General features: G+C 46.0%; 7 protein-coding genes across 7 annotated transcripts; 4 read left to right on the top strand and 3 right to left on the bottom strand.

The window, feature by feature from the left end:
* Positions 1-139: 139 nt before the first annotated feature.
* V1508DRAFT_388931 (TUP1-like enhancer of split-domain-containing protein) lies at positions 140-3,709 on the top strand. The gene is made up of 5 exons (XM_066937877.1): positions 140-461; positions 519-593; positions 651-791; positions 840-2,724; positions 2,771-3,709. The coding sequence occupies exons 1-5, from the start codon at positions 425-427 to the stop codon at positions 3,492-3,494; spliced, it is 2,862 nt and encodes a 953-aa protein (XP_066794702.1). The 5' UTR covers positions 140-424; the 3' UTR covers positions 3,495-3,709.
* Positions 3,710-3,775: 66 nt separating this feature from the next.
* V1508DRAFT_420932 (uncharacterized protein) lies at positions 3,776-5,874 on the bottom strand. The gene has a single exon (XM_066940810.1). It carries the CDS (start codon positions 5,811-5,813, stop codon positions 3,951-3,953), a length of 1,863 nt encoding a protein of 620 aa, XP_066794703.1. The 5' UTR covers positions 5,814-5,874; the 3' UTR covers positions 3,776-3,950.
* Positions 5,875-6,001: 127 nt separating this feature from the next.
* V1508DRAFT_420933 (cyclin-like protein) lies at positions 6,002-7,417 on the top strand. The gene is made up of 2 exons (XM_066940811.1): positions 6,002-6,396; positions 6,450-7,417. Exons 1-2 carry the CDS (start codon positions 6,082-6,084, stop codon positions 6,996-6,998), a joined length of 864 nt encoding a protein of 287 aa, XP_066794704.1. The 5' UTR covers positions 6,002-6,081; the 3' UTR covers positions 6,999-7,417.
* A 6-nt stretch (positions 7,418-7,423) lies between these two features.
* On the top strand, positions 7,424-10,562 carry V1508DRAFT_193474 (uncharacterized protein). Its single transcript, XM_066936174.1, has 4 exons — positions 7,424-7,809; positions 7,859-7,917; positions 7,963-8,921; positions 8,971-10,562. Exons 1-4 carry the CDS (start codon positions 7,700-7,702, stop codon positions 10,411-10,413), a joined length of 2,571 nt encoding a protein of 856 aa, XP_066794705.1. The 5' UTR covers positions 7,424-7,699; the 3' UTR covers positions 10,414-10,562.
* Positions 10,563-11,631: 1,069 nt separating this feature from the next.
* Positions 11,632-14,050, top strand: V1508DRAFT_420938 (major facilitator superfamily domain-containing protein). Its single transcript, XM_066940812.1, has 7 exons — positions 11,632-12,307; positions 12,356-12,408; positions 12,459-12,490; positions 12,546-12,728; positions 12,786-12,824; positions 12,877-13,049; positions 13,103-14,050. Exons 1-7 carry the CDS (start codon positions 12,126-12,128, stop codon positions 14,013-14,015), a joined length of 1,575 nt encoding a protein of 524 aa, XP_066794706.1. The 5' UTR covers positions 11,632-12,125; the 3' UTR covers positions 14,016-14,050.
* A 910-nt stretch (positions 14,051-14,960) lies between these two features.
* V1508DRAFT_357221 (Isochorismatase-like protein) lies at positions 14,961-15,630 on the bottom strand (the record flags this gene model as incomplete). The annotated part of the gene is made up of 2 exons (XM_066937021.1): positions 14,961-15,444; positions 15,539-15,630. The coding sequence occupies 2 exons, from the start codon at positions 15,628-15,630 to the stop codon at positions 14,961-14,963; spliced, it is 576 nt and encodes a 191-aa protein (XP_066794707.1).
* Positions 15,631-16,764: 1,134 nt separating this feature from the next.
* Positions 16,765-18,771, bottom strand: V1508DRAFT_193516 (uncharacterized protein). Its single transcript, XM_066936175.1, has one exon. The coding sequence runs from the start codon at positions 18,657-18,659 to the stop codon at positions 17,121-17,123; it is 1,539 nt and encodes a 512-aa protein (XP_066794708.1). The 5' UTR covers positions 18,660-18,771; the 3' UTR covers positions 16,765-17,120.
* Positions 18,772-18,910: the final 139 nt, after the last annotated feature.

An 18,910-nucleotide genomic window follows, 5' to 3' on the forward strand; every position in this document is an offset into this window, starting at 1 on the left:
CACGCTCGAACCAGAGAATGCAATTAGGCACTCGGCTTATTGACATTTAATCCTTATCTGCACAATATCCATATTGAGCATGCTAATATATCACTGGCAGAATTTCATTTGTTCATATTTCCTGAACCTATAATTAGTATTATCATAGTGGCCAATTTTATGTAAAAAATAGAGAAAGGTCTTAATTGCGTTGGCCGACGTGATACCGTAGATACGTTTCCAATACAATATCACTGTCTCCACCGTTCGCGCTTAACTTGGTGATCGACGATACGCAAGTAGAAAGTGTAATGATTGCTCTAAATAACGCGCCAGCGTAGCTCATGGAAACCAACTACGTAACAGTTTCTTCAGCTTAGCAACATCGTTTGAAAACGTTGTCACAGTCTTACTGCAGTCGGCAGAGGACGCGCGCGATCGGATCATGTTCTATTTGAAGCCGTCGTGGCTTACTCACTCTGGTATGTTGTCGTGTTTCAAAATCGCAATTTACAGCTGACGGTTATTGTGCCATGTAGAGGGCCAGAAACACTTTGAAGTGTACTCAATTCATGTTTCCCCAGATGGTGCTCGACTGGCATCAGGCGGATTAGGTATGGCGATTACCAGTTTCGTGACCTTTTGGTAGAGTTAACATTTATATGATATAGATTCCAAGGTGCGAATATGGTCGACAACTGCAATTTATGCCTGTGCTGCTGCCGAGGGTGCGGAAAATGTTATCAATGGCAATGGCAAGGCGCAATTGTACACTGCGCCTAGGCAATTGTGCAGTATGAGCACGCACTCTGGTATGTATGTCGTGTAGTGGATCGATCAAGCATGCTGATTACCGTCAGGTGCCGTCACCGTTGTGCGATTTTCACCTTCTGGACGATACTTGGCCTCAGGGTCTGATGATCGAGTTATACTCGTGTGGGAACGAGAAGAAGAAGGGCACGAACTTCCGAGGAAAGAGTTTGGGTCGCAGGGTGAAGCTGATTCAGAGCGCTGGATTGTACGGCGGCGGTGTGTTGGACACGAGAATGATGTCCAAGGTCTTGAATGGGCACCGGATTCAAGTATTTTGGTCAGCGTTGGTCTTGATAGTGGTATTATTGTGTGGAGTGGAACGACCTTCGAGAAGATCAAACGTCTTGATATTCACCAATCGCACGTAAAAGGGATTACGTTTGATCCTGCTAATAAATATTTCGCAACAGCCTCCGACGACAGAACTATTAAGATCGTGCGGTATCACCGAACCTCGGCAACTGACATGACATTCTCTTTAGACACAACTGTTACGGCTCCGTTTGAAGGATCACCTCTTACCACATATTTCCGACGATGCTCATGGTCACCCGATGGAAGTCACATAGCTGCTGCTAACGCTACTAATGGACCTGTGGCTACGGTAGCGATTGTCAATAGAGGAGTTTGGGACAGCGAAATAAATCTGATTGGGCATGAGGGGCCAGTCGAAGTCGCTGCATTCTCTCCTAGGATGTTCTCCAAAGCCAAAGGCTCCAAACAGCTAGTTACAGTCATAGCGTGTGCGGGCCAAGATAAGGCGCTGAGTGTATGGAATACATCGAATCCAAGGCCTATATTAGTGTCCCAAGATATTGCAGAGAAAGCTATAACGGATCTTGCATGGGCTCCTGATGGACAGAAGGTGTTTGCCAGCTCCCTGGATGGTAGCATACTTGTTTGCATTTTTGAAGAGGGGGATCTGGGATATATTATTCCAGTTGAAGAGAATGAGAAACAGCTGGCAAAGTACGGTGGCGGACGAGATGCTATGCATTTTCCTGAGAGTGTTGAGCAACTGGCATTAGAAGAGAAGTCGAATAAGAAGGAGGCAGACCAAGGTAAAAGTCGGCTGACAGATCTAATGGAGGGCAAGGCCGCAGCAGTGAATGGCACGTCAGCTGTTGCTGCTTCGACAGGATCGAGCACTGTGGGAACTGCGTCCAGTACTAGCGCCGGGTTTGGGGCACGCATTACAAGTGCGGGTGGGGCTTTGCCTGTTGCTACTCGTCAGCCAGTGCCTTCTCCGCAACCGCAGGCTCAGAAAGTTATGATTACTAAGGAAGGTCGGAAGCGGGTTGCTCCCATACTAGTTGGTGGATCGAGCTCAGCCCCGATGATTTCGACACAGCCTGTTGTGGGCCCTGTGGTAGCTTCAAGTCAAGAAAGCCCGATTGTCCAGTATACCGAGCCTTCAAATAGGCTCCCCCCTGGGGGGATTCAGACTCTGGTGATCGGCAACAAGAGGAGGCTACAGCTGGATGGACAAGATGGAAATGATGCGAAAAGACATGCGGGTGAAATTGAAGTTCCGGAGTTCGTGCGCCCAGCTGCTGTTTCGCCTACAATAACATTATCGCAAGTACGATTAGCCACACCTAAAGTTAAAACTTTATTATCCACTGATGACAGGGGGGCGTCTCTCATATTTGAAGTTCGAAATGGTGCTGGCGGTGAGAAGGAACCGACAAGAATAACATTACAACGAAAGGGACAGCTTCTATGGAGTAATTTTGTTCCGAAGATGGTTCTCCTTGTCGCAGGGAACACATCATTCTGGGCAGTGGCGTGTGAGGATGCTACGATACATATTTATTCGCCAACAGGCCGAGCGTTAATCCCAACGATTGTCTTGGAATCAACGCCATCGTTCCTAGATTCGGCTGGAAAGTATTTAATGTGTTTGACAAGTACTGGCATACTAAATATCTGGTATGTATTTCTCATTTACTTGATTACGATCGCTAATGAATTATAGGAATACTGCAACGATGACTTCTCCACATCCCCCAGTATCGATCGCACCAGTATTAGATGCGGCCCTGTACTCAGATAGTGGACTCCATAAATCACCGTCCATCACGAAGTGCGCGATAACAGCTGTCGGCAGCGTTGTTATCACTCTTACAAATGGTGACGGTTACACATACTCTTCGAGAATGTATGCGTGGCAACGAGTATCAGAATCATGGTGGGCGGTCGCATCACAATACTGGGACTCGTCTGGTATGCACAGTACGGGTGGTACGGTCGGTGTCATTGAACGAAGAACAGACGAGGAGCTTAAGAGAACTGGTAAAGGTCGAGCGCTTCAACGGATGGTTAAAAGCGCCATGATGCGTGAAGGCTACGAAGGAATAGAGACCACGGTGTCGATTGCACACCTGGAAAACCGCATTGGAGCAGCTATCCTACTGGGCTCGAAGAAGGAAGTGCAGACATATATGCTCATGTATGCTCGTCGATTGGCAGAGGAAGGTCTGAAGGACCGGATCGAGGAGCTTTTTAAAGAATTGTTTGGCCCTATGGGGGTGGAAGCGACTGACGCATATGAAGCTACAATTTGTGGTATAGACAAGAAAGAGCTACTGAAGGAGATAATTGTTACAGTAGGCAAGCAGCGCGAGATACAGCGAGTTTCGGTTCCGTATGCCAAATTGCTAGGAATATTAGACGACAATAATGTAATGGATACGGATTAGTGGATCAGTTCGAGTTATGTATATTATAGTTCTTATATGTATTTTATGTCATTGAATTGGGATTGTATGAATGAGGATACCGAATGTCTTGGTTATTTTGTAAAACTAACTGTTTGAGTTATACCACTTCACCGTATTTGCTACCTATGTTTCTTTAAACTGAAAGCGATTGTAATTTATCTAGCATATCGTCGACACAGCAAGGATGCTTGGTCAATGTACACGTTCGACGAAGTATTGAACTTCCCAGTCCAAGTCGAACGAACGTAATTTTACTTCACCCACAATGAACGCTTGTAACCCTGAAATCTGTAATCGCATTATTGCTTCTAAATTTCTACATCCGAGAACAAAACCTCAATAAACTGTATATACAAATTCCCATATTATACAAATAGAACCGCAACACACTTATGTACACTACAGCTGACGCTATCTATATAAAATTATAGTAACCTAAATAATATTAAATTGTAGCTCCTCGACAACTGATGGTCGTCTCTTGTACTCCGTCACATATGCACGTAAATCTGATGGAACAACATCGATTTTACCATCACGTTTGTGGTATATCGTGAGCGTGTCACGATCGTTCCGGATGATATACTGTCCATCATCCAGCTTTGTAAATCGATCAAGAACTTGTCTCAGAGCAATGAGCTCCGATCCGTACCGTTCTTCAAAATCCTGGAAATATGTTCCGCGGACGGAATTGGCCTGTATGATGGCTAGACGATCACATCTCCAATTGTAACGGGCAATTATTTCGTTCTGAATTCGCGTAAAGTATGCGTCATAATTTTTAACTCTCTCAGCATCGTACTTTGCCGATTTAATGGTCGCTAGCTTATACTTATCCGGAACATAGGGTGCGTAGACTTTGTGGCACGGAGACGGAATATCAGTGTAGGTGACACGGGGCTTCCAAGGAAGCTTGTCGATGTACTGCATATCGCTTAACTGCTGCTCTTCTGCATTTACCGAGCCCTTGACTTTTCTCGCGTCAACGCGAAATCGGACGAGCATCCAAAAGTCTTTCCCGAACTGGACCGAATTTACGCGGAAGTGAGGCCGAACTCCAAATCCCTTTTCAAAGCTGATGGGACTTCGGCTAATGTCAGATGTCGTACTAGCTATCTCATATACACTAGCTCTAGCGGTATCTGCTAAACGGCGTCTGGCACGCAAATTCAAAGATTTATTTTCTGGGACCACGACGTCAAGTAAAGATAATATTGTTCTGCCAGTGACTTTCGTGCACTCAATGGACACCTGCTCGAGATTCTCTGAGTTGCTCTTGATGCCTTTCAAATAAGTGAACAAGGAGATTAGCACTTCGGCATCAGTAATTACATTGTGCATATGTAAGCTCCGTTCGGAATAGTTCGCTTCTAAGATGGCCCTGAATAACGGTTCCATAGGATACTCCTTCATATACGCTCGATTGAAATCTGCCGATGTCTGGATTCCCTCCTTCAGTTTTGGCACGAGGGGATAACGCTTTCTTTTTTCCTCCGGTCGGTTGTGAAAATTGACCAAGCCATCGGTACTAACTGGCCAAATTTCGCCGGGGATCTCTAGAGTAACGGTACGGTCTTTATGAACAATATAGGTGTATGAAGTCGCATATCTGATATCTGTAAATTTTGGAACTGCGTCTTCTTTCGGCTGTGGCCGAGTATCGAGAAACTCGGTTGCGTTGCTTTCGAAACCCATGTGGTCATGAATATCATTGTAAATATGGCACATATCGATTTCGCCAATTTTTTTACCCTTCAATAAATTCCAATCCGCATCTGACACCGAGCCGGGGTCAAGGTATTTGACATTCCGTCGTAGCCGCTTGTCGAGGCTCTCCGCTTCGTCTAAAGGTGTAAGGACATCGCCGTCCTCGTCAAGCCTCCAGCCCTTGAGATTATATTCCTTGTTGAACTTCTTTGCCATACGAAGAGGGTCGGACCCAGTATCTTTATGTGTCTTAGGCGGCTGGCGCTTGCTTTGAGGCTGTTCAGTCCGTCGTTTCGCGCTGTCAAGCGTTGATCTGACTTGCTCAGTTTGGCGTGTGGCCTGTGCAATCTGATTTATATCGCTCCTGGGCGGCTCGCCATTGCCCGTAAATATAGAAGAGGTGTATAGCTCTGGAAACGACGACTCCGGAATATCAACTTTCACAAGGTCTGGACTTGCAGCAGACTCATTTGAACTCAGCCGACCATCTCGAGCAGGTCGGATGGTACTCGAATGAAACGCTGCCATCCGGCGGGCCACCCGGAGTGACTGTCGGGTCACTCTGACTCCTGTCGGAAAGCGGCAACGCATTGCTTGTATACCAATGCAACAGATCGTGGAGTGAGCGCTAACCGCAATTATCCAGAAAATGCGGCCGCTTCAAAATATTTTAGATAGTTTGAGCCTCGCCGGCACATATGTGCCAATTTTGTGGAGTTACAATCGTAGGTGCAATAATTGCGCGCGCATGCGGCGCACTCGCGAATCACGACAGACAAAGGATGACAACCCCGTAGGCGATTTCGAAGCCGGACATATATGATTATAATGACGGAAGATATAAGATAGATATCTGAATATGGCCCACAGCACGCCACAGTCAAACTACCCGTCTCCACATCAAGATCCCGTGCGCGACAGCACCGCATCAGATATCGCATGGGTCCAGCAGCGCCACACAGACTGGCTTTTTAATCCTGATGAATTCAAGCATACTCCGTCCTCTCGCGACGGAGTACCGTTTAGCAATGAAATGATGATGCGATCGAAGGGCATCTCGTTTCTGGCGTTGGTGGGTATGCACTTGCATTTGCCGCAACCAACGTTATATGTCGCCGCGACGATGTTTCATAGATTTTATATGAGGTTTAGCATAAAGCGGCATCACTACTACGTAAGTGATTTTGTGTGCTTTGAAGATTACTCGGTGATATTAATGTTTGGTAGGATATCGGGGCCACATGCATATTTTTGTCCACAAAGGTCGAAGAAACGAATCGGAAGCTGAAAGATATCGTCATTGCATGTTGCCGCGTCGCGCAAAAGAACGACAAACTTGTCATTGACGAGCAAAGTAAGGAATATTGGCGCTGGCGCGACATTATTCTATTCAACGAAGAATTATTATTAGAGGCGATATGTTTCGATCTCGCTATACAAAATCCTTATAATATACTAATACACTATACTCGGAAATTCATCAAAGACGACAAGGATCGGATTGCACTAACCAAATCTGCATGGGCGTTTGTGAATGATAGTGCACGGACGACCTTATGCTTGCGGTATCCGCCGAGGGTGCTCGCTGCGGCTGCTTTATACTGCGCGTCGACGATTTGTCATGTTACGGTATTGCCTGAAGAGTACGGACGAATGTGGTGGGATGAAATTGACGTTACGATAGCCGATATCAAAGACGCATGCAATATAATGGCAGATCTATATGAGTCCAGTCCGTCGAAGATGGGCGAGCAAAAGTATACTCGACAACAATGATGATTTTCATTTTCATTGTTTGGCATTGGTGATTAATAAAGGGTATAGACATATTGGAGTTTTAGAGTACATTGTACGATGGGTCAATAGACAAGGTATTACTAAATTATATACGACGAGTATGATCGTGTGTCAATACAGATATGAGTTCGAAAACTCCGACAGACAAAATACACACATGGATGCGACCGATATACTTAACTTTAATGACATGTCACAAGCTCGAACATGATCTCCCTAGTGTGCCTTAGATCATGAGTGCTACGGAAATTGCCTGTAGCACACATATTGGTAGTTTGTTAATCGCCAGCGACAAGAAAGTCGAATTGAATTAAGTTACAGCCATTTTCACTTGTCTTAAAAATTATGGTCGCTTAGAGTTAAGGTTAGACCTAATTTGTCGGGACTCGGCAAAGCGTCGCCGTGGGGCGGAAAAGGTCCCCGAGAAGCCCCCCTCAGCCTTATTGCTCCCTGCGCCTAAATCGCTCTCACATACTGGGTCGATGAACTCGTGGTTACTGAGTGCGCCAATCTGCTTCTCGCCGATAACGCAATAACATCCAGCACAGTGATGCACTACAAAGCGACGAACGCACCTTATCTGTCGCTCCATCACGACGTACCTACCACATCCAATCTGACCGTAATTGTTGCCGCCGTACCCCGCAACGTTGATTACGAAGCGACGAGCTCGTCTCGCCATGTCGCCGCCTGCTGTCAGCCGGCCGGCGTCCATTTTGGCGGATATGGCTGCAAAAGGACACAAGCGACCGAGGAAGAATAGCACACGAGCTTGCGATACCTGTAAAGCGTATGCCGACTTCTGCTCCGTATCTAAATTTTCACTGACTCGCGTCCAGAAGAAAAATCCGATGCGATGGCATCCAGCCCTGCGCCAGATGTACCAGATTTCACGCAAGTAAGTCTCGTGTTCGCATGTGGTTTCTCACGGCTAATGGCACAGACTGTACCTACGAGTCCAAATATACTCGTGGAAGTCTTGTGACTCCGATGCGATCGTCCGCAGTCCAAACAGATCCCATATACACTCAATTGCCACCACTTGTCCCTGCAAGCGATGCCCAACCTGCGCAAAATATCGACGGGAAAGATCATGTCAGAAGGATAGACGATAAGCTAGACGCTGCGCCATTATTCAGCAGCTCAAATGATTTAAGTCCAATCAGAAACTCCACGTCAAGAGACCTCTTCGTTGGAGGACATTGCAGCGCGCAATATCCACAAGCAGCCGGACTAGTGCTCAAATCTCTTCACAAAGAAGCCGCGCGGAACAATCACCCGACTGCGAAGCGTGATTCTTCGCACCTTGCTCAGTCGAGTATGAATATGGCGACTAATTCGAGAGAGTCTGTATGCACAAGCTCATATTCTTCGTATCCATATCTTCGCTTCTTGCCACAGAAGCTCATAAGGGCATACGATCAGCAGTTTTGGTTCACAGAGTGCCCTATGGGTGAAGTGGACTCGAGCTACCTGGCATTGCCGTCCAAGAAGCACGCACGCAAACTAGTGTCGTGGTACTTTGACAACGCAAGTCCGACGTATCGCATCTTGCATCGACCCCTCCTCGAAGAATGGATTGACTCTGGTTTCCATGCCGAGGTCTCCCCTTTCGATTCCGATGCTCAAGGTGAAATGGAGTGTGCCAGTACCGGACCAAGGCCAGAATACGACAATATGCGCAGAAGACTGCTGAATGATCGATGCATCAGTGCATTGATTTTCAGCGTGTGGGCTATGGGTTGCCAGTTCCCGGTTGGCTTACCCACTGACAACAGAGAGAAGTGGAAGGGCGAATTGCGGTATCGGTCACAGCAGTACCTATTGATTGCACAGAACGAGTTGAGTAAGGACAAGTCATCGCCTGATATGCTAATCAAGCTTCAAGCTCAGTTTATTATGGTAATCCTGGCTGTAACCTTTGTGCGTCGATATATGCTGACTGTCCTAGTGCCAATATCTGTTGACAACGTCAAGAGTAAAAGAAGCGTGGGATTTACTTGTGACTGTGAAAAATATAGCCAACAACCTTGGTCTTAATCGACGGGGAAACGCTCATTGTGGTACTTGGCCATTTCCGGGCAGATTACAGCTTGAGCTCGAAAAACGGGCATTCTGGGCTATTTACACGCTCGAGTCGTATATGTGCACAATGCTCGGCAAAACACTGACATGGGCGGAAGAGGATATAACGACAGACTGGCCCGCAATTGCACGGTTTGCATTACTGCAGCATGTGTCCGAGACTGACGGTGAGGCGGCAGCTGATGAGATTGCGGCGATCGACTACTGCGAAAGCCGGTCGCAGCCGAGTCTGATGTATTCGTTGATAGCGCATGCCAAGGTTTCAAGAGTTGTCCGATCGGCCTTGCGAAAGCTTTACCGGGACATACCCAGCGAATACCAGGAAGATATTATCGATGATCTCGCCGGCCAGGTCGACGAGTGGGAGAATATGCTTCCGATGTTTCTTAAACCCAGTTCGCAGACAGGTGGACTGCGACTACCGTATTCCCGACAGGTTGATGTTATTCATATTGCGCACGCACATGCATTGATTTTGATATACAGGCCGTCTCTCAATCTCATGGATGCCTCAGTTCGGCAAACTGATGGAACACCCATATTATTGGATGTTTCAGCCAGAAGACGAAGGCAGCAAGACAAATGCCTCGAAGCAGCCATGAGCGTGGCAGAAATGGATGATTTTGTGAATATCTCGGGATCGAACTGGTTTATTGCATACGTGGTATTCTGCGCCGTGACGGTCATGTTTGTGTACTTGAAGCATCATCCATTAAATCCCAATCGGCAACTGATTCTGCAGCGTGTGCGAAAGCTCTGCAATGTGGAGATGAGTTTATCACGAGAGAGTGATATGGCTAGGCGCTACGTGTCAGCGTTGAATGAATTGTGGCATCAAGTTCAGAAGTATCTCCGAAGCGGACCTCTGGCTGTCAGTTCCCAACAGACAATATACAGCAGTATGGCTCCTGCTAGTGTACAGGTGGGTACTCCAACAGTATCAATGAGTGGGACTGCGTCTCCGATGATAAAGTCAGTTACGACTCCAGTTAATGGCCTGTCGTTCAAAGTAACGACCGAGGATACGTCATTTTACCCCGCTCAGATGGAGCCGGGACTCTGGACATTTGATCACAGTGGTCTGACATCTAAGGATTACGTGGCTCATATTCCTTGTATCACTGATGGCAGAATGCCGGCGTCTATTGCGGTGACTAACCAAACGGAAAGTGCGACAGCGCGAACCGAGAGTGGGATAAAGAGTTCTGAAGATGAGCTTAGTAGGACGTTGCTTGGTGATTTGTTGGGTAGCTTCCAACGATTCGACTCCACTGTATCTGCTGGATATGCTCAATGCTTTGAAATCTGATAATTTGTCGGTAATTGGATTTCCACAAATACATCGTTTAATCTGTTTGCATTCTCATCAAAATGCACAGCTTGTGCTATCATTCAATGTTGTATCTATCGCACGGATGATAAGGTAAGCGTGTTCTATATTTCGTTTGGCAGCTTTTGGGTGCCATGTTAGCACAGGCCGACCTCGCAGAGTTGCAAGCCACTAATTCCCTGCATATACGCCGAGTCTCGCAGTAGCACGCGGAATTTTCTGACTGCCTTTCATTTACTTGGTATGCACTATCAATGATGCCATTGTATGCCGTCATTTTCTTGCTCGAATTCTTGCGGACACATTCTATAGTTGCAATGCTTATTTTGGCAAAAGTCTATTCCCGGACGTATTTTGGCTCCTGACGACTGGTTACGGTCGAATCATGCTTCCCTGTTGTATTCGGCTCTTCTCCAGCGCATCCCCGTCCTTTCCGCTCCTTTTTGTAGCCAAAATCTGCCAATGTGAGAGAGTGAGTGTGTGTGTGAGAGAGAGAGAGAGAATAGGGTTGCGTCGGCCGTCGTAGCGTTGATGCATTTGTGCGATGTCTCTCGCTGGAGCTATTGTGGCTCACGACGTGAGTGACAGTATTAAGCAGTGCTGTGTTCGCAGGCGTTTGCTTGGTTGTTGTGGGGCTAGGGCGTATAGCCACGAAAAGTTGAGAATGAAGTTTGTATTAAAGCTTAGTATAGACTAGTAGGAGTCGGACCTCTTATAGGCAGTTGCATTTTAAGTAGTAATTAAAAGATAGGTTTAATCTCATCGATTTAAAAAACGTACCGTTGTACGTCTGGAATAACCGTGGGCATGTCGGTGACTGAGGGTTCCCTCCTTCAATCATCATAGTCGCAGCGGCCAGGTAGTGTAGGAGTTGCTCTTGCATGGAAAGTCCATGTGCAATAAATTATGGTTGGATACATCGTATGCCTAATGGACAGGTTCCACTGTGTGAGAATGGCAAGATAAATCCCCAAAGAATTGAATCACAAGCCATAGCCTTATCTATCCCCATTGTCAGTAGAGCTTCACTCTGTGGTTTTGATTTCTTAATAAAAACTCTAAACAGTGGTTTGAGTTATCTCGGATAACCCCAAAACCTTGATGCGTCGGATTATCCGGTCACTAACTTAAGCTTTCGGCTGTAGATCACCGGGCAAACCCCAAGATGGCCGGACGGCGGCGCTTGCGTCTTTGCGGCACAACGCTGCAAAGCCATACCTTGTTCACACAAAAAGCACTCCTGCTATTATGTACCTGATGTTAATGCTACGATTGTGCATATCGCATTGGTGTCAAGCCGCGATTCAGAGGGGTACCGGGCGTGAATAGAGAACATCTTTTTCAGCATCCAGGCACTAGGGCACATCATCGACCACGATCAACGTTTTTTTACAATCAGTTAATATCATACTCTATATGAACGACTTAAAACTTGTTGGACTTATTAGGCTTATTAGGCGACGGATGGCAACGGATTAACTTTGAGGCTGCATGCAGCATATTAATTGAGTTAGGCCATCTTTATAATGTCTTCAGAGATAACGGTAAAATATCCGTACCCTTGGATCTGACTAGGGCCCTATCATCACAGGGTAGGGCCAATTTTCAAAATAGTCATATATATATTACTATCTGTTTGTCCTGAGAACTGCGTTTTGACAGCCTACTTCGGCCGGCACCCCGTAATCGTTATGTTTGGAAGAAAACGATCGACTGACGTGGACAATCGACTACCACCAGTCCTTGAGACCCCAGAGGAGAGTCGAGCCCGGGAGAAAGATCTCAAAACGAGATTGCTTATGAGGGTTTGGGACTCATTTGGCAAGACGGGTGAAGAGAGAAGTTTCTTGTTGAAAATGGATCTTTTTTTACTGTACGTGATCGCCCGCAAGTTGGTCTCCATGGTCGCTAATGATGGCAGGCTGTATATTATTCTATCATACTTGATTAAAACTCTTGACTCCACGAATATTAGTACGTCTCAGTTGCATTTTCCCTCGCATAGTTCTGACTTTTATATGTAGATAATGCGTACGTTAGCGGAATGCAAGAAGAGGTAGGAATAAGAGTTATTGCTTTGAAAGCTGACTAACCTCGCACGCCCACTTCAGTTGTCGCTCTACGGCAACGAACTCAGTTTGTTTAGTACCTTCTTCTCGGTTGGATACTTCCTGGGTTCCGTTCCGTCGCAAATTCTTATTAATCGTATCCGTCCGTCATTGGTTATTCCTTCAATTGAAATAATATGGAGCGCGGTCACCATGGCTACTGCCGGATGTCATAATGCTCGTTCGGTAATATCTCACACTTGTGTCCTGCAGTGTTCACGATGATACTAAACTGCACGCTAGATTTATGGCGTCCGATTAATAATGGGTTTTCTTGAAGCTGCAAGTATTTCCTGTTTGTCTTATTTGAGCGGCTGGCTAACAGATGTTACAGTCGATTTTCCCGAGCTTTAGTCACATTATCGGAAGTTGGTACACTCCCGAGGAGTTAGGGAAACGATACTCGTTATTCTATATGGCGCAACCGTTGGCGAATATGTTTTCGGGCTACATACAAGCAGGCGTGTATACTTCAATGAACGGGCTTGCCGGGTTATCCGGATGGCGGTACGCGTCCTGATGCTTACCGAGATGTGACGCACTGCTTACAAAATCTATAGATGGTTGTTTATTATTGACGGCGTCGTTTCTATTCCAGTGGCTGCATACGGATTTATTGCACTCCCAGACTACCCCACCAAGTGCCATGCTTTCTACCTGAGCGAGCGGGAACTACTTATTGCAAATATGCGCATGGACCGGACTGGTCGCAAACCTCCCGTGAAGATTACGCTGCAAAGTTTCTTAAGCATGTGGAAAACGTGGCGCCCATATCTGTTTTTGCCATTGTATAACCTCGATCTTTTGACTTTCTACTTCTTGTACTTCAACCTATGGCTAAAGTCCCTCAAAATTTACTCCGTTCAGGAAATCAATGTGATTCCTACTGGTGGCTATGCTATAGCCCTAGTGTCTGGTTACGTATTAGGTAGTATTTCTGATGCGATCGGCATGCGATGGCCCGGATGGATTTTTGCTGTTTGCTGCAAGTTGGTCGGGAGTGCGATTCTTGCAGTATGGGATGTAGGCTTTCATGCGAAGATGTTTGGTTTTATGATCGGGTACATTGGCTATGCCGGATTTCCGCTTCTGCTTACATGGGCATCAGAGGCCTTCCAGGACGACCCTCAGTCGCGTGGTGTCCTGGTCGGTTGGGGAAATACGATCAACATGATATTCGGATTCTGGTGGGCGGTCGTGGTTTATCCCGCGGAACAGGCACCAACTTACACTGTCGGATACAAGCTGATCGCCCCGATGGCTGGCCTGGAACTAGTTCTCATCGGCCTGTTTTATTATATGATTAAGAGAGAGCAAAAGCTGAAAGGCATGGTTACTAATGACTATGGACTTGCTGTCGAGAAGGAGGATTTGGTGGACAAGCTGGAGTGCGGGAAAGATGTCGAGACCAATACAAGTGATGACAAAAAAGAGACTAAAACTGAAGTCAAGCAAATTTCAGTATTCGAATAGCAGAACAGAATGTGCCGGAGCGAGCAATAAATGAGATTTTTTAATAGATGTTAATGTCGGTAAACGGCTAGTAAACAGCTAGACATTTCGCGCTAGTTAAGACAAAGTGATCTTATTCACAACTGCATGGCAGTGGAAGGCGGTCAGTATATATGGCTGGCACCAAAGTAACCTCCCGCTGGAATGCATAATTTGAAAATAAGCTTGCATCACCCCACGAAACTTAACTACTCTGTATAAAGTTTGTGAAGTTGAGAAGCGAGAACTGTTTACACAGGAGATAGGAACTCAATTGCAGGAAGCAGGTGAACAAGCTTAAGCATTACCTCTGGCAAGAATCTGACCCAATTTACCCTAGGCCATCCAGTAACCATCAGTTTGCGCAAATATTTGGTTATTGATTCTCTGCACCACTAAACCTATTTTTAAGTGCTTTGATTGATACGCCATTATACCCTAACCTTCCCAAAGCTCGCTGAGACTACACGTTGAAAAATTATAGACTATCTTCTGCTCACCAAATTCTACAGATTTTTGAGCGCTTTGTATGTCGTGCGGATTAATTTGCAATGTAGCTAAATCCCTAAACCCTGGACTTCGTCGCGTTCTAGTAGCCCGGGAGGCCGTAGTGAGAGAGTAGTAATGGGACATATTACTTCTATAATTTCGTAGTTATTGGCCCCTTGATGTATTGTAATAGGATATTTTAACATTTCCCTTTCTAAGACTGACGTTGGATACCGTGCACGCATTGGTTACCGTCCCGCCAATCTGACTGAGACGATGTTTGCAGCATCACTAACAATCTTTGACGGAATTAACAACACGTTTCAGAATCTTGAAATTTTCATGAAGTGCATCTAAGCCGACTCGCCTATTTTGTCAATTATCTGCTCGGGTCATATAACAAGATGCATTTCCTAAGATTACAATCTAGCGACATCATCAGTTGATACTGCCACTCGTCACAATCGTGCCGAAAGCATCTCCGAGCTCGGCCAGCGTGATCTTCACTACATCCCCTGCATTAGCTCCAGGAATATCCCTATCTCCAACGGCATCTGCGGCGATAAGCACATCGTACCCTTGTTCCGCAGCTTGCCGAGCCGTGGTTGAAACACACACGTGGGCCATATATCCTGTCAGCACGAGCTTATTCTTCCCCGTACCCTTGAGGAAGGCACCAAGATCGGTACCAGTGAAAGAACCGGGAAATTGCTTGCGAACAACTTTCTCTTCGGCGCTGGGCTCAAGCTCGGCGAACTCCTTGGCCAGATCAGTGTCGGGCGTGAAAACAGGTGCACCGGGAGGGGTCTCGTGCACGATGTGGACAATAGCTCCACCGGCAAGGCGGTATTTGTGCAAGAGAGATGAGATTGCTTCTCTAGTTGAGGCGACATTTTCAGTTTTCAGGTGGCCAATAGCGTATCTGGGAGAATTTGGTATTAGCAGTCGGTGTTGGAATAGACAGAGGGCATAAATTTCAGAAAATTCATGATTGATTTCGTGCCATGTAAACTTACTCATTCTGGGCGTCGATAATAACCAAGACGCTATCCTGGGTGGTGGCAGTCGATGGCGAAACACCAATGAGTTCGCGGAATCCTTTGACCATTCTGCTAAATGTGTTGATGGGTGGTTGGCTTGAATGAGATGCTTGGTGGTAAGTACTTCAATTGTTGCTTGAGTTGGAGCTTGAGTGATGTTCGAAAATGAAATGCTTACCGTATCTACATATTCCGATACAAAACTCTTTTGCAGAACGCGACTATTCCGGATTGTAAAATGCCTCAAGAAATGACGTCATTCGGTCCTCTGAACTGACCACCTGCTTTGACGCTGTAGAAAACTATGGTACATCCACTCCAGTCGCGGCAATTGTACCGGAGCGTCTAACGAAACCTTTCGTCGCCATCACAAATTATTCAATTACAAAATAAAATAAATCAATCTGTTAATCTGGCTTGTGCTTATATTAATTAGGAATGCTTTTGCTTTAAACTAAGCGAGACATTTGGAAGATACTACTTGGTTGGCTATTTTACAGCTTTACTATGGCGGAAGCCCAATAATTGGCCGCTGTGAGGTTAAGTTTATACTAATATGCCTGCTAATATTATACTTGGAAGTCTGAAATCCGGTATAAGTTAGCTCAATGTGACTCTATTGATTTATTGAAAATCATGCAGCTCGATCAAAGCGCTCCAAAGCAAATCAAAAATCTCGTGGAAGAGATTTATAGTTGATCCGCCAAGAGGCGCCAGAGTCAGCAAGCCTTTCGGTAAACATGCCGTTGCTGCAGACGAAACACAGGCGGAATATGATGGGGCAGGATCAGAACGGCTGCATAGAATGTTTACTTTGTGGAATCCGATAAATTCTGAAGCGTACATTATATGCAGGCTGGAAGATGGAGGAGAGCCTAGCTCAAAAGCAATGGCGGCATGTGTTCATTGTTGAAATATAACTTTTCGTCTTCCAAAGAGGACACGTACTCAGCTGACGGGCAGATAGGCTATGCACAGTTTTCTTCAGAATTAGGTATTGATGATACAGAATCGGAGTCATTAAGGCAAAGAATTCGGCCATGAGACAGTACGTAATACTAAGAAGTAATTAGTCACTAAAGTGCACAGCAAGTGCAAAGTCTTCGGCAAAGACATTTAATAGTAGTTACTGTGAGCATACTTCTCCAGCTGCACAAATCTGCAAATCACAAAATTCGATGGGGCAGTGAATTAGGAGTGGAGTTGATCCTGAGGTAGAAGTAATTAGGCATGCTGACGATAACGTATAGAGCAAACATAATATAATCATTTCACCGGACACTTATTTCCGTCCTTTTACTCCCAGCTGGAAATGCATGTCGCTGGGAAAATTATATCTCTAATCATTCAGACTTTGCAAATATACACAGACACTAGTAACACCAGCAAAGCACAGCAAGATTTCAGCAAGATGAATATACATTTAATGCAAACTGACCCGTCATCCACTTGACTCCATTTTTGTTTTCACAATCTGTTTCAAAGTCAGATCATTCGCGTTTGTCCCACCTTACTGTTGGTTAAGAATGGTGAAGAAGGCGTATCGGGACTATTGACGTTAGTATAAATTTTGGCACTTGCTCATTAACAAACCACATTTTGTTCCACGACGTCTGAGGTAGTCACCACCAAGAGCTGCATGGAAGAACCCGTATAGTCCACCTAGAGGCCAGATGCTCCAGAACGTAGCAAGTAACCACGTAATCAAAGATTCATTTACAGCTCGTTCCTCAGCCACAACGTCGACTTTCACCTTGTCATATACACTTGGGAGGTAAGATGCATAGTATTTGGCGCGGAGCGCATCATATTCCTTTCGATCATAGATATCCCAGAATTCATCTTCGGTGTAATAGGCGTGCGCATACAGACATTTCTGACCGTGGAGTTCATGGACCTTCTGCTCCATATTCCGATTTGCTCTGACAAATGTCCGTCGTACACTTGGTCCAGGTCCCCAAACGCCAAAGTTGAGAATCATTGTCGCTGCATTTGTCTCTGCCTTTAACGCGGTCAGACCCCGAGGAGAAAACTCTGACTTGCCGGTCCGGTGCAAGGGGCAAAGCCAAATTGGATAGTGCCCAAATGACTCATCTAAATAGTCGACAAACTCTGCCGCACCCTCGTATGGTACAGCAACATCCTGGACTATATAGCTGTTCGCGAGTCCGCTTTTGTGGAGAGCGTGGTACATGACACGAGTATGCGTGTACTTATCAAGGGCCCATCGAGTGACTCGATTAAAAGGAGTCAGAAAGTAGCGGAAAGCATAAGCGCCAACCCAAAAGCCACCACGATCATAGCGGAAGAGATAGTCAACCAGCGGAATCGCTTCGGTGACTGGGTCGTTTGATTTGGCAATGAGCTTTTTCGCATGGAGGTAGAACCATGGGTCTGTTGAACGGGTGAACCGTTGAACTCTGATGCCACGTTCAATCGTGTCTTTCAAACGACCGACACAGATGACACCACGGTCCTTTGCGAAAAGGATGCCGTCTAGATAATCATTAGAAAGATCAGCCGTTGCTGCTTCAATTTCCTGGACAGCTGCCTGGATACTAGACACAGGATAATAGGTAAGTTCGACAAATGACATGGCATCTATCAATTGAATCTCAAGCAGTGTGGTAACTCCAAGAGTCCCAAAAGATGACGCAGCGCCGTAAAAAATGTCAGAGTTCTCTGTGCTCGATGCATTGATTATTTCCCCATTAGCGAGCACAATCTCAATTGAATTCACTGTCCGCTCAAAAAACCCATGTCTGAAGGAACTACTTTCACCCGACGTGCCTGCGAATCCACCTCCTGCAGTTATACCTGGGAATTCCATGATCACTGGCGGTACCAAGCGGAACGGCAGTGTCGCCTCAACAAGTTTGTCCATTGGTACATTAGGTTCCACCAAGACCATCCTCCTCCTTGAGTCAACACTGAGAACATTGGACAGCTTGCTGGTATCAATCACGTTGTCAGGCAAGTACTGATACTCGCGAGTGCTGTTTGTGGACCCATGATAGATTCTAAACGGCGTTTTGCGTTCATAGAATTGCTTTACCTGGGAAGCGAGGAGTGACACCGCCGCGTCATGTCGCTCCATTATGAGTATATTCTTTCAAATGACCAGTTCTTAAATTCTAATAAGCGGGCGCGATGGCACTATTTTTGTCGTTGGATTCAGGAGAGTTGTATACGTAACAGGGATGAGATGTTCCGATTGCCTGGACCAAGGAACGTTCCAGAACCCTAACTTTCTATGTTGCACGTGCCAAACACGCGCTAGGAACCCATGCCTACTACCCTCTCCCTGAACAGTTGGGCTTAGTAAGATAAGTGATTTTTCCCCGACGA

The sequence above is a fragment of the Lipomyces doorenjongii genome (genome assembly GCF_038497915.1).
Source record: "Lipomyces doorenjongii strain NRRL Y-27504 unplaced genomic scaffold V1508scaffold_40, whole genome shotgun sequence".
Classification (NCBI taxonomy): Eukaryota; Fungi; Ascomycota; class Lipomycetes; order Lipomycetales; family Lipomycetaceae; genus Lipomyces; species Lipomyces doorenjongii.